Genomic DNA, 14,733 nt, shown 5'->3' with positions numbered 1-14,733 from the left:
GGCCTAGGCGCGCGTCGGCGTCCTCCTCGCTCGTCGGCGCTCCTCCCGCTCAGCCCCTGGAGTTCCCAAGGCGCGAGGTCGCCCAGCTCCGGCCCGCAGCGCAGCGAGCAGCCCCGCGTCGGAGCGAGTGCGGGCCGGAGCCGGGGAGGGCAGCCGGGGACGTCCCCTTCCCGGTCCTTTCTGCGGCCCCTGAACAGCTAGGGCGAAGGTGAGGCTGCGCGGTGCCGAAACCATGAACCGGAGTTTTCATAAGTCCCAGACCCTGCGCTTCTATGACTGCGGCGCGGTGGAAGTCAAGAGCAAAGTAAGCTCCCCTCGAGGCCCGCCCCGGCGGCTGCGCCTCCTCCCTGGCCAAGGAGTGGGGTGCCCGGCAGGCAGTGAGCGGTGTGGGAGGCAGCCGGCGCCGCCGACAACTTTCGGGCTCCGGCGCTGCGCGCTCTGGCTGGGGTGCGCGGATGTGCGCGCGGGGCCCTGCTGTTCCCCCGCCCTGACGCGCACACAAAGCCTAGCAGACCGAGGAGCCCTGTCGGGGCCTTTGCCGCTAGACAGTGCCCTCACGCGCAGAGCCCGCTCCCCGAGAGCTGCTCTTTTGTTCCGCGAGCGACCGGCGACCCGGGCGCGCCGCACGTTGGAGAGGAGGGCGGCGTTTCCGGGGCGAACTGGGGGCTGGAGGCTGCGCGAATTCCGGGCGGTGGAGGGGAGTCTGGAGTCCGGGCTGGAGAAGGGCCCTGGCTGCGTCGCTCCTTGGTTATGAAGACTTATCACCGGTAAGAAGGAGGTTGGCCGCCCGCCCCCGGAGCAGGGCCCCGAACTGGCCCCCGGCCTCCAACCCGGCGCAAAGTACCACATACCAGGGCCCGGGCGCGCCCCCGACTGAGGCCCTGGCCTACTCCAGCCTCCGCCCCCGAGCGCGCTCCCTACCCAGGCACCTCACGAGTATGCGCCCCCAGTTCAGATCCTCAGGCCGCTGGCGCGCCCCCAACCCAGGCACCCTCCCCTGCGGGCGACTCTACCACCACCCAGGCTGAGACCAGCCGCTGGGCGCACCAGGGAGGCAGACCCAGACCCCATGGACGTGCTGGGGCTCCTCCTGCTGCCTGCACGAGCGTGCCCGAACAGGCAAGTTGCCTTGCGTGTCTGGGTAATTGGCTGATAGGATCTGGCGCTTCTGCTCTTCGTGGGGGCGGATCCTCTACAGACTCTTTTGTCTGGGAGGGCCCCCGTGGTGGGCTCTTTGGGCCCCAGAGGAGCTTCAGTGGGTTGCGGTCTGGGGGAGGGGCGGTGGTGGGCAGAGAGGGGGTGAAGATTGGTCCTGTGGGTGACTTTTGCAGACCACTGAATGGGAGCCCAGTGGCCTCCATGACCTTTCTGGCTGCGTATCCCTGTACCCCTTCAAGCAAGGGGGAGCTGCCAGAGGGATGGGAAAGGGGCCAAGTTTTGCCCTCAGCTTTGCGCTCATCTAGGGTGCAGGGCCAGTGTTCCCTCTCCCTGTCAGTGGTGAGGCAAGTCTCTTCCTTGGCTCCTGGGCAGACCCCTGAGTGCAGGATTTCCCAGGTGTCCGCTGAGGGGGTGGGTCCTGAGCGCGAAGAGACCACTGCTGTGAGCTGCAGGATTTCCTCCCAATTGAGGGAGGGCACAGGCTTTTCTGAATCCCTTATTTTTAATAAAATCTTGCCCTTTCCCTGAATACTGATTCCATAACCCTAGCCCCACATCCACCCCCTCTGCCCCTAAGTCCCCAAATCCAGTGTACCAGCTATGGAGTGTAAAGGAAGAAACCATAAGTACGAGTGAGGGGTTAAAGTAATTGTTTGGCCTCTTTAACTCCATATGAAGGCCACTAAGCAGGGTGGTATTTAAGTTTTGTTAGAGGTCATTGTAGATTCTCAAGCAGAGAGTACAGAGATCTGAGGACACTGCCCGGCCTCCCACATGGTGACGTGTGGGTAGCACCGTATCACATTTGTAGGACCCAGACTATGGCTCTCCCCAGGGTAGTGTGCACTCACGCGTGTGTGTGTGTGTGTGTGTGTGTGTGTGTGTGTCTGTGCAGTTGTGGGACTACCAACACAGTCAGGGCACAGAACAATTCATCACAAGCGTTCTGTTGCCTGTTTACAGTGTCTACTTCATTTTGAGTATGAACTGACTAATATTAAATACTCTGCTTTGGTGCTGAGTAGCCTTGTGGCACTCTGTGCCTTAGGAAACACACAGCAAGGCCCTGAGACAGATCTGGAAGGAATGCCCCAGCAACCAGCCTTATCCTGAAGGCTTTTCTGGGCTATAGCCCTGTGTAGGCCGCTGGGAGTAGGGCTGGGAAGTAGGGATCTATCTGCCTTTGCCTTCCCTAGGGTGATAACCCACTAGCCCGCTCCAGCTCCTCCAGTACAGAGGTATCCTCCCTACCTTACATAGGGTCCAGTTTAGATGCTCCCCTGGAGGGAAGTGGCAGAGCCAGAGTTTTGGTTGAACTTGGAATTCTTGGGAGGGCCACATGGACCTGGCTTCCTGCAAGACCAGCTGTCAAGCGCCTTCCACCCTCTGCTTCCATAATAGGACCTGACTTACTGCTTGTCCAGAGGGTCCACTTGGCTCTTCTTCAGTACACACCTTCCAGTCTTCCTTTTTTATAGTTAATATGTGTTACGGTGAAATCTGTCTCTGTTGGGAACCGCTCTTGTCACATGCTACACAGGAGACAGAACTTCATAAAGGTGAGCACTTCACACAACCTAAACATATCACCACAGCACTACAGGTTTGCTTATGGGGAGCTGACAGCTAGGGAGCTGAGTTTGCCTGGGTTCTGCCACCTACTACCTTTGGGCATGGTGCCCAGGCTCAGTTCATCTCTGAGATGGGTGTTATACCTGATCCACTTACCTTCCTAGATGAAATGTGGCAACCAATGTGAGAGCATGTTGAAAACCACAGAGTACCCATGGTCTTGAGGGTTTAGCCCTGTGGACCAGGATCCTGAGGCATTTAAAGACACGTGGTCTGAAAACTGCCTCCAGTCCTCTCAGAATTATTGTCATGTTCCATAACTGGTCAGTTCCTGGACAAGATTGGGGTCTTTGCCTGGTGCCTTTCCCCCTTGCCCTTTATGCGTTCCCGAACATCCCTGGTTCCAGTAACTCATCTGCTCTTTCCCAGAACAGCAGTACGCACTTCTGATTACCTGGTTCAGCTGATTTTCCCATTTACCTTTGACTTCCGCTTCTGTAAGGCCTACGGTCATGAGAGCAGAGGCTGTGCTAATGATTAGGAAAGGCGTTTCAGGGTGAGAGAAGAAGGCCAACTGCTTAGGCCTTGAGGGATAGCAGGAAGGCTGGTGTGGGAATGAGGAGGAATCCAGAGGGGGCAGCAGTAGATGAGCTTTCATTTAAGAAGATAAAAAGCATGGCTGTTATGAACTCAGTCCAGCCTTTCACTCTGTCAGCATCATGGGTCCCACCATCCCCTGCTTAGGCTTAAAAACCTGAAGGAACATAGATCATCGCGTCTCAGTCAAATGAGTTATGGCCCCAGGCTCCTTTTCTTTTTTTTTTTTTTTTGGTTTTTCTCCGGTACCGGGAACCGAACTCACGACGTTGCACTTGCCAGGCAGGCGCTTTGCCGCTGAGCTAAATCCCCAGCCCCTCCCAGGCTCCTTTTCATGCCGCATGGTTGTGGTCCCCACGTGGGACCTGCTCCCTCTCCCATTCTGATGATGCCTGCCACTGGGCCAAGCTCCTTCTGTCTGACCCATTCTGTGCTCATCATAAGGCACCTGTCTTATGCTTGTGCCAGAGTCCTGTTTAGGACAAATCAAGGACCCTGCTGACACCACACCAAGCTCCAAGTGTCCATGTCTGGGAGACTGACACTGAAGGCTTTCATCCTTCTTGTGCCTCTTTGTTTAAAGAATGTTGGGTCACAAAGAGGGGTACATGCCATGGATGATCCTCCTGTCCCAAGGTGAGGACTGTTAAATGTTACCTTGTGGCCTTCTGATCTGTTACATGCATGTTTATCCAGTATCACATTGTTTATAGAATTAGGGTTATATAAGCACATTTTTTGCAGCCAACTTCCCACCTCCAGCTTGACCCTATGTTGCAAATGTTTGTTCATATCATTAATATTCTTAAAAGACATTTTTAAAAATGTATAATATTCTTTCTCATGTGTAAGCCATAATTAAGTAAATGTCTTATTTGGATTTTTACAGTTTTTCCAATAATAAACAGTCCCTGACAAAGTTTTTATGCCCAAATTTATATAACATGTACATATATAGGATATCTGAAGAGTCTTGTTTCTGTTAAATCAGTACAGAACTCTTATTACTTGTTCAGGACAAATTAGTAGAAGTAAAATTACATATGAGACAGGAATGCACTATTTTTTTCAGTACTAGGAATCAAACCAAGGGCTTCTTGCTGTTTAGGCACATGCTTCATCCCTAAGCTGCATCTCCAGCCCACTGTGCACATTTTTAAGGATTTGAGTACTTATTGTTAAATGTTCCTCAAGGAATTCTCTTCTACCAGTTGCCTTTTGCTGTTTCATGTTACTCATCATCTCTCCAAACCCTCTTCTTTCTCCTTCCATCAATGGACACGTTCTCATTTCTTCCTGATTATTTTAGTGAAGTGGTATTCCCTTGTGTTAATATGTATTTCTTGAGTTATTAGTGAATTGAAATCTTTAATTTGTGTATCTAACTGCCTGAGCTGCTTGTCCCCAGGATGTTTCCCCCGTCAGTTCAGGTAGTACTGAGAGGAAGACAGGGACTGGTTTTCAGTGTGGGATGGAGTTGGTATTCTTTCCCTAGAGTGGCCTTGTCACAGAGAGTAACCCAGTCCACTGAGATGGTAGTGTGTGAGGAGCATCTTGATGCCCTGTTCATCACGTATTGCCTCGCCAGATTCTGCTGAGGATGGCTGGGCACAGTGTTTGAGCCTGTCTCTGGTCCCCAAGATCTCATCACTGGCTGAGCTTATTGTTGGCTGCCATGGTGTTACAGGGACACACCCTTTCATGTGATGTGAGACACTGGTGCAGTGGAGCTTAGGCCAGGCCTCCCTGTTGGGTAGCAGGGGAGACTTGCCTCCTGTGGGCCAGTTGAGAATTGCCTGGACGTGGTTTGACTCACCTGAGTGTCAGCTACACCCTTTTAAGATTCTGGTTTGTTGTATTTGTGCACGTATGTGTTTAAACAGGTTCGGGGACTTAATTTGGGAAGCCACATCCGGAGGAGACTTGTCAGCAGTGCAGCTGGGATATTAGTGTAGGGGGCAAGGCTGTGTCACTGTCCTCAGAAGGCTGCCTCTCTTGTGGGTATATGGCCTGGAGTGGAAAAACACACTGTAGCTCATGAGGGGAGTCAAACCCTTTCTTATGACCCAGGTCGTTTCAGATACAGTTCTCCCAATTTTAGGGAAAGAAGAGTATCAGGGATTAGCATCAAGGTTTCAGAAGCTCTGATGTCTGCCATTCAAGTCTAGAATTAGCACAGAGAGAGGCATCCTGACCTTCCCTTTACGGGGAGCAAAAGAGAGGGAGGTTTGTCCAGCTGGCTGTTTGCGTGGAATCCTCATGTTTACTGACTCCTTACTTCCTTTTGGCAACTTTCATTGGTACTGTGAACCTGGGAGCCAAAGGATGTGCTGTACTTATTTGCAGCCCACATCTTCTCCCCAAAACACACCTGAGCCTTTTTTTTAGGTTGTTCTGGACATACTAGGGATGGGGAATATGGTGCTGAGGCAAATTGCCCACTGTCAGGTCTGAAGTATGTCTTAGTATTTATTTAATGCTCCTCCAGTGTATATTTGCATGTAGGTACCAGGTTCTAAATGCAGTGCAATTGCAAATAATAGTTCATTAATTGCCATCACAGCCTGTGAGATAGGTTCTGTTCTCATCCCCGTTATGCACAAAGGGACATTGGCCCACAGGGAGCTTCTGTGACCTACCCAGGGCAGTAAAGCTCAAAAGATGGTTTGAAACCCAGGTTTTCTGATTCCAGAGTCCATGATCAGTGCTACTAATTGTGGCCACCAGTGGAAGAGAGCTCATGTATTTTTAGGAATTGTTAAGCTGTGAAATCCAGCCCAAGCTATGGATATGCATGTCCTAGCTCCCCTTGTGTAGGATGAAAGACCTTAGCTGTTTGAGTCTAGAGTTAATAGAATCACCTGGGAGGGCAAGTCTTGTGCTTTTGGAGGAAGAAGTTCTATTTCCTTGCGTCACAATACAGGTTCTTGCTGCAAGGCCTCAAAGGAATCCCTGTGTTCAGTAGCCATTCTTAAGTCTGGTCCTACCCTCCATCTATTCTTTTGTTTGTGCATTTACTGACCAACTGCTATGTGCCAAGCATGGGTCCCCTGCTAGGGTACAAGGGTAACAAAAGCAGATGCCACTCTGCCCCTAGCAGGTGAATGGACCGATTACAGGGGGTTCGTTCTGCTATCCGAGCTATAACCAAATCTCCAGTTTCACATCTCTGAATCCAAAGGCCCCAGGAAGCCCAGCCATCCTTCCATCCAGCACACTTGGCCAAGGTACGTGAGCATCCTAGTGTTGCTGTCATGTGTTACCTGCATAATAAGCAACAGAGAGACCTGCTAGGTTGGTTCTTTGGGGCAAACCTCAGATTGACAATTCTGGAATCAGCTAGCTTCCTGTATTTTTCTTCGTTTGGTGCTCTTCAGTCCTCCACACGGTGCTGATTGGATTTAGCATGCTGGGAGGCCCGCCTAGAAAATTGACATCATTCTCAATGAGGTGCTCCAAGGAAAAATTAGCATCTAACATGTGGAAGCAGTGCTTTGTGTACAGTCAGTACCCAATAAATGTTAGTGAAATGGATTCAGATGAGATATACCTGGATTTCCTGATAGCTGCTGGTTCAGAAGTGGGCTGTTAGGGTACTTCAGAAAATGCCTACTTTTTGAAGAAGGTAATAGACTCTGGATTTGCAGTTGGCTTATTGCCATGGTTTTTCTGAAGGGACCAGTAGCCTCCCACTCTTCCTCCTGCCTGGGAAGGTGATCATACCAGTGTCATGGGACAGGGAGAAGATAAGCAGAACAAAACAGAGAGATCTAGAAAATTAAAATTCCATGTTACTCAGCCTGGCATAATAGTGCACAACTGTAATTACAGCTAGCCATGAGGCTGAGGCAGGAGGGTTGCAAGTTCTGGGCAAGCCTGGGCAGTTTAGCAAGGCACTGCCTGACTCAAAGAAATAAAAGGGGATGGGGATGTGGCTTAGCACTTCTTAAGTTCAATCTCTAGTACAAACAAAACAAAAACCCGTGTTGTTATTTCTGCTGCTATTCATGCCTCCTGATTTGCTTAGTGCCCTGCTTGTGGCCAGGATTCCATCTCCAAGGTTCTGCTTCCTCCTGCAGAGCTGCCTCAGATGTACCAGGGCCCACCCACTGGGAATAAGGGGAGCTGGGTCACTTCCTGTGATAGGTGTGTCTGCAGTTACTTGTGACTATTCCCATGCTCCTGGGTGAGGGCTGTTCTGTTTGTACCCTGCCCTGCCTCTCCCTCAGCCTCCCATCCCTGTGCTAAGCTGTGGGCCCTGGGGTTTAAGGGCATCATCCCCAACCTGAGTAAATCTGCACTGTTTTGGGGTATATATGTAGTATTTTACTTGGAAAAGAAGGATCTTGCTGCTTAAAGAATTTGAAAACCCTCATAGTTCAACATTAACTCAGGCTGGGTGTCAGGCCCTTCTCATAGCTCAGCCCATGTTAAATTCTTAGTGACATTCATTGACTTCCCTGCAAGTGAAGACAATGCCAGCTGGGTGCACTGCACTGGTTTCCTGGCAGCCTGACATCTGTGCAGTTGTCTGTGTTGTATATCAGCACATCATATCTTTCATTGCAAACCAACAGTTCTTACTTTTTTACTGCAACCCTGTACTCCTTTGTATGATGCATCACAGCTTGTGTTTCTCTCTCTTGCTGAGGGGGTGGGTGTTGTTTGCAGTGTTTGGCTCCAGTGACTAAAGTTGCCATAAATGTTCCAGTGCTTGTCCTCAAGCAGTTTGTGCGTTCATTTCTGTTCAGTGCATAAAGCATGTGCAGCTCTGACTTGTAACCCAGAGCGTGGTGGTCAGGGCCATCAGTCATCCCTATGCTGCTGTCTTTTGATTTTAAGTGGCATAAAGGCTGATCTGTGGAGGCTGATCTTAGCTGCTGGTCTCACCTGTGACTCAGGCCCACCATTGCTCTTACTCTGGTGTCTGTGGACTGTGATTACATCTTATCTTTTTTTTTTTTTTTTTTGTACAAGGAATCTAACTCATGACCTCAGGCTTGTCAGGCAGGTGCTTATGCCGCTGAGCTATATCCTCGGCTCTGTGGACTGTGATTATTGTATGGATTTGAGGCTGAGCCATAGCGATAGCAGGCCTGAAGATTTGGAGTTCCTGGACTACCCAAACCACAGTTTAGTATTTGTTGGTTGATCAAGGTAAATCTGGAACAGGTTCATTATTTTGTAGAATTTAGGGTTCCTACTGCTGAGGCATGAAGGACTTTCATGGCCTTTCTCTTCTCCTATTTTATTGGTACATCTTAGATATATAGTGAGACATTCATCAGAGGGAATTTGTACCTGTACATGGTATGTCATGCTCCTTATTTTTTTCCCATTCCATTCCTCTCCCTTTCGTCCCTCTTCCCCTCTTTATTTACAAAAGCTTTGTTTCCATTTTCCTTCTATTTTCATGGCCTTTCAAATGTGCTTTTTCTTTTATTGATGGGGATTGAACCCAGGGCCTCATACAAGCACTGGGTAAGTGCTCTACCACTGAGCTGCATTCCCTGCCCCTTTCATAACCTTCCACTTGGTTCTGTGGTTGAATGGTTGCCTTTACATGTTTCTCGGCTTTCTATTAGTCCACAGCAGCAGGTCACTCAAGGGCCCCATCTAATAGGCTGGGTATTGTGGGCGACTTGGGCACATGAGATGAATGAAGACCAGCCTGAGTGCCACTTGGCAGGTTACAGGGTGTCTTACAGGGTGTTACATGCTGTCTTTGTGTATGATGAAGGTTGGAAATTCTTTCTTTCAAAAATGCCAAAGTTGTATGTGTGGACTGAAGACCCACAGCAGCCTCACAAGTAGCGGACCATAGAAACCTGTACAGCAAGAGTTTTCCTTGCACCTTCCCCAAGGGAGTGTGCCTGGGGGGGCTACTCCAGAGGCAGCTTCTCACTGTACACACACTTGAAGGTGTTGTGTGTGGATTGTGGGAATTTCTGTGCTCTGCCTAAATGCCCCATCTACTGAGCAAATGCATTTATTTTCTATTTTATTGCATTGATGATTGTCAAAAGCTGAATCATGAAGTAGTCAGACCTGTGGCAAGACATCTCTCTGTTTGCCTGTACCTCTGAGATAAGATGGAGGGGACTAAGGCTCCCAGGCCTAGAACACTTGCCCTCAGGTGGCTTCTTCTGGGGTATATATGCTGGTATGGAAGGGCTCACAGAGGGACTGTGAAAGAAGAAAGCTGGAGGGCTGTGAGTGCTGTTATTTTTAGGTGGTCAGCTGTTGTAGAAGAACTTGGAAATGGGAGTACTATTAGTATGCTGTTCTCCATGGCTCAAGGAGCCTGAGTCTCTGGCTGCCCAATTGCAGTCCTGACCTGGCTCATTTGTCTGAAATAGCAGGATGTTTCTCTGGGACAAAACAAACTTCTCTGCCTGCAAAACAGTCCCTCATAAGGTAGAAGAGGTACACCTGCCCCCCACTGCCTGTGGCCATCTTGGGCCCACAGTACCAGTCCTGGCATAGGGACAAAAGGGAGAGGCCACCTGGGTCTCTGCTATGGTCTGAGTAATTGATGTTGAAGTTTAGATTCTGTGTCACTTCAGGTGCTGTGTTCTGTCTGAAAACTGCGTGAATGTGCTCCTTTTGCTGGAGAGAGATTGTTTGTCTGGAAGGTGACCTGTGTTTCTGAACAGACTGGCTATAAATGTCAAGAAGTTACTGCCATGAGAAGCAGCCTGTTAACAAAGCTTTACTTCCCTCTTCATGGGATGACCTGCCCTGGGGGCCAGCATGCAGCTCTATCCCTCAAGAGAGCCTCACTATGAACTTATGGCTGCCTGTCCTGCTACTGTTTCCCGAGGACATGACCTCATTGGCTGTGGGAGTAAGAAGACTGGTCAGGGCTTGGAGATGCCTCTCTCAGCCCAGGCAGTGGTCACAGCCTGGCCAGGGATTAGCATGTGATGCTCATTTGGTGAGCTACGCCATTGTGGCATTGCCTGAGTTCCTCCTGGAGCCTCTTTTTTGGGGGCCCCTCCTGCCTTAGGAGCCTAGTCAGACCTGTGGGAGAGGCTGTCACCCAGATCCATCACTTGGAGGACTCCATGAGTGGGTGATCTTTTCTCCTCAGTTTGAATGAAGGCCAGTGGTGATGAGAGGCCTCCTCTCGTAGGCACCATCTGCACCAGGCTTCATACTGTACTTGATGTAGAGCTTTTTCTTGATGCTCGTGACATCTGCAGTAAACAGTTTCCATGGCTGTAGAGATGAAGACCCTGAAACTCAGTGAGACCATGAACCCATGGCAGAGCCATGTGTGGTTGAGGGCCACAATTCTGAGTTACAGAACTATCTTGTATCCAGATAGTTCCATTGGCCATGATTGCACCTCCTAGGAAACGGAGAACACCTGCCATTGCAGAGGTCAGCGTCCACCACCTCTGCCTCCCTCCCCAGGGTCTCCTGGCTTAGGCTCAGGGATGGGCTGCTTCCTAAACAGTCTCCTGCATCCTGTGAGATGCTCTTCTCAGCAGCCTGAGCCTTTGATCCTGCCTGGGAGTCCTGGCGTGGGGTGCATTTGGCCCTGTGTACAGCCTATCTGGCGGATGCAGGGGGTGCAGACCAGGAGCACAGGCTTGGCCACCTCACCCATTTCCCTCTGCAGTACTGCAACAGGGGCTATTACTGGGCCTCCAGATCCCAGCATGGACAGGTCATTAGCAGAGGCTCTCTGAACTGCTTAGCTGGGGGTGCAGCACCCACCAGAAATGCAAGCTCCAGTCTCATGGTGTTACAGAAAAGTTGTTTTGTTTTGGAAAATGGCCCTAATGAATAGCTACTTTACAGCAGTGCAAAGGACAGGGTAAGAAAGCAAAGGCAAAACTAGGCAATGGGAGCTCAGCCTGCAGTAGAAGCAAACCTATGGTAGACTTACTTACAAATACAGAAGTTTGCAAGTTTGAGTTTGGAAAAGGACTTAGCAGCAGCCCTGTGAGATGTGAGATGCTATGTACCTTATCTAACCTGCAGAGAACAAGCAGCTCAGGGGACAAGTCTCCCTCTTCCAGCAGACACTGTGTGAGCATAGGACTTGGCATTCCCATTAGATCCTACACCCAGGAGGAGTGAGGAGTATCTTTTCTTCACTGGGAGGAAGATATTTTCATCTCTATTCTACCAAGGAGGCCCAGACTTGAAAAGTTAAATATGTTGTTCAGAGTTACACAACCAGTAAAGGAAAGCAAGACTGGAAGCTAGGCACTTTGACTCTTCCATCTGTCATAAGCACAAGTTGGATGTTACTGTCTTTCCTCCACAGGGGGCGAGGATAGGTTCTAGCATGGATTTCATTTCAGGAAGTCCCAGGGATGTGGGAACAGATGAGCAGCTGCATTCGTGACCCATCTGCCAAGGCCCAGGCCAGTTCTGGCCCCAGGGTCTTTGTGCTCCCTGTGCCCAGCTCCTGAGCAGCCCCACTCTGATGCCCCCTCTAGTCAATGCCTGTCAGTTGCTTTAGACATCTCTTTCCACCTGGGGTGTCCCCTGCCCCTGCTTGTTTCCTTAGGACTCTCTCCTCCACCACTGGAGTACGTTAATTTATCTCAATCCCTTCTAGATTTTTGCTCAGCCACACACCTGCATGAGTCCCTCCAGAGTCAGGATGTATGTGGATTTGGCTGGCACTCCAACCTGCATCCCATTCCTAACAGTCTCTGCCCTCATTTGCCCCTGTCTAAAGTGAGCCCAGTTCCCACCTGTGCCTGGTTAGAGCCAGGCATCAACTCCACTCTGTCAGTAGGACGTAAGGGCTTCTTTGTTCTCGAGTTTTGTTGTGACTCCAGGACCTACCTCCATGAATGGTGGGAACATCAGAGATGATGCAGTGGTCTTGGCACATAATCTTGGTACCTGCCTTCCAGGCAGCAATTCCCTGCAACATCAGACACACCACAGAGGTGTCCTGGGACTTCAGAGTCTCCTTTAGCTTATGCCATGGATGAAATGCTTTCTGCCTTCCCTCCTCACCATATTATTTCCTTCCTTATACACCCAGTTTACATTAGAGGCTGGTTCTGCAGTCCCTATGTTGGTGTTTGTCAGTCTGTAATCACACATTTGCATGTGTAACTACTATTTGACTTCCTGCTCGCTAGCAAACAGGCAGCCCCATGAAGGCAGGTTTGTTCACCATTATGCCCCAGCACAGGGCCAGGGTAGACAAATACTAAACAACAGCCCCTGGCTGTGACTGGCAATATAGTCAAGGGCTGTTGAACACCTTAGTTTTAGTCTTGAGAGTGCTGGTGAGTCCTGAATCTGGGGGAAAGATAGATTGATTCCGTGGGTCTGGAGGCTAAGGTGCTGTGCCTCAGTGGCTCTGAGGGTTTCTGATGCTGCCAGAACGTCTTCCAGGAGCAGATACTAAGTTTCTAAAACCCTGTGTGGACCCAGCAGGCTCCGACTTCCTGGATCTGACTTCTTGGTCTGACAGGTTCCTGGCTCATTCAGGATTCCTAGGTCTGGCCTTGTTGTATTGTCCTGTTGTAATTTTTAACCTAATCAGGATCTCACAGCAGTTTCAGTATTGTGCTGTGTTTTCTCACTCACATTTTACAGTCTTCTGCAAGTCTTTAAACCCTTTTCAAAATATCACTTCTGTTGGTTTCATCATATTTCTGTCTGTGAGTGTGTTGTTATTTGTCTGTTTGATGTTCTCTTACTGCTTCCATTTTTAATACTGTATTTTGATAAGCATTTTCCGTGGAAATTTCTGTCCATGCTTCTGATGACTATGGATTGTTCTTACTTACCAGGCCTGTGCAGGAGTGGGCCCTTCTGTGGCAGGGCGAGTGGGGTAGACCTTGCAGGCCCTGTTGGTGGGTATTATGCAGGGGTGAGGTGAGGATCCTAACCCAGGCAGCCCTTTTAGGTTCCTTCCCTTCCCTTAGTTACTCTGCCTTCTCTGGTGTGTCTTTGAGGGGTTCCCAAAGGCCAGGTGTTCCACTGTGGGACAGCCAGGGTCAGAGCGCACTTGCGAGTCTCCTTCCACTGTGTACCTGCAGCATATCACCTATCTTCCCTGCCCTGTGGTATTGTTCTTCCTTCTTATCCTGCATGTTCCTTGAGGTACCCAGCAGCAGAGGGCATTCCAACAAGTTTTTTTTTACCTTCTGTTCTTCCTAGGACCAGCAATAACAAGGGGATAAAATTCATTCCCATGTCAGGGAGAGCCTGTGGAGTGGTCCCCACCCTCTGTAGCCATAAAGAAAGCAGCACCTCAGCCTGCAAGGAATAGGGTGGACCTCCTGGCAGACAGGCCCTGGTAACCAATGCCCTAGCGCAGAAGTGAATGGCCGTGCCTGGGCTTCACAGGTGTAGGCTGCTGAGGTCTGAGGCACGGCAGCTGTGCAGGCTTCTTCCTGGAGAGGCAAGCTGTGGAGGCTGGGAGCCTGAGACCCACCAGCAGAGCTGGCTCTAGGGGGCTGAGGGAAGTGGCCCTGTACTGTGATGATCTGTATCCCATGTGGCCTCACAGAGTGGAGTCCCCAACCCACTGCTTTCCTCATGGGTCTTACTACCTTGTAACACACTGTGATTTATTTTCTTTTTTGCTGATGACTATTTTCTTTAGGATGCAGATTTCACGAAAGCAGGCGCTGCTTCTTCATGGCTGTCTTACATTCGCAAGTGTATGGGACAGCATCTATATATAGAGGTACCTCAGTATTCCCTGGATGGAGGAAAGCGGGGTCATGCCATATGTAATTGATTCATTCATTTATTCCATACATGTTTTTGAGTGCCTATGAGACACTGAACTCTGTGGGGGATAAAATAGAGACTACAGTTTTCTTTCAGGGCACAAAAGCCCAGCATGGGAAGAAAGTGGTTCAGTGAAGTTCCTTCTTATGGTTTGAAAGGAACAAGTTCAAGTAAAGAGATGTGTGTCACTCAAAGGGTACTTCTGAGACAGGGTCCTGGTATCCTATGCTCTGAAACAGTGTCCTGGTACCCTAAACTCTGGTGATTTGGTGGTTCCTGGGTCACTCTTGTGAACAGTGTTTCTGACATTCTCTCCCTAGAATATGTTCTGCTAACAAAAAAAAAAAAAAAAAAAAGGTGTAACCAGCACTGCAAAATAGAACTTTAAAAGTGAGATTTTGTTTTCTTATAGAGACAAGCTGAGCGTGTTACCTACATTTCCTCCCCCACAACTTAAAAGCAGTGGCAGAATACACAGATGCCAGCACTAAGAAGCTGATGCCCAGGTTTCTTTCTTTTGAACCATCAATTTAGCTCCCTATTCCTTTCTGTAGTCCTCATTATGCAATACCATGCAGTACCATGAAGGCCTGTATAAGAAATTTTACCCCACTTGTGTGATTTTTGACAAAACTCTTGACAAGAAAGTGTTATAATAGTATATCAGCCCTTTTTCCATTT

The 14,733-nt window shown here is 49.6% G+C and overlaps 1 protein-coding gene across 1 annotated transcript in view; it reads left to right on the top strand.

Annotated features, from left to right (window-relative positions):
- Positions 1-6: 6 nt before the first annotated feature.
- Pard6g (par-6 family cell polarity regulator gamma) overlaps positions 7-14,733 on the top strand; it is an 84,491-nt gene continuing 69,764 nt past the window's right edge. The window contains exon 1 of the mRNA XM_005373130.2: positions 7-304. Coding sequence (XP_005373187.1) covers positions 233-304 — 72 coding nt within the window. The 5' untranslated portion in view covers positions 7-232. The remainder of the gene's footprint in view (positions 305-14,733) is intronic.

The sequence above is a fragment of the Chinchilla lanigera genome, unplaced genomic scaffold (assembly GCF_000276665.1).
Source record: "Chinchilla lanigera isolate Chin_1 unplaced genomic scaffold, ChiLan1.0 scaffold00001, whole genome shotgun sequence".
In the NCBI taxonomy this organism is placed as follows: Eukaryota; Metazoa; Chordata; class Mammalia; order Rodentia; family Chinchillidae; genus Chinchilla; species Chinchilla lanigera.
This window is presented reverse-complemented; position numbering and strand designations above follow the sequence as displayed.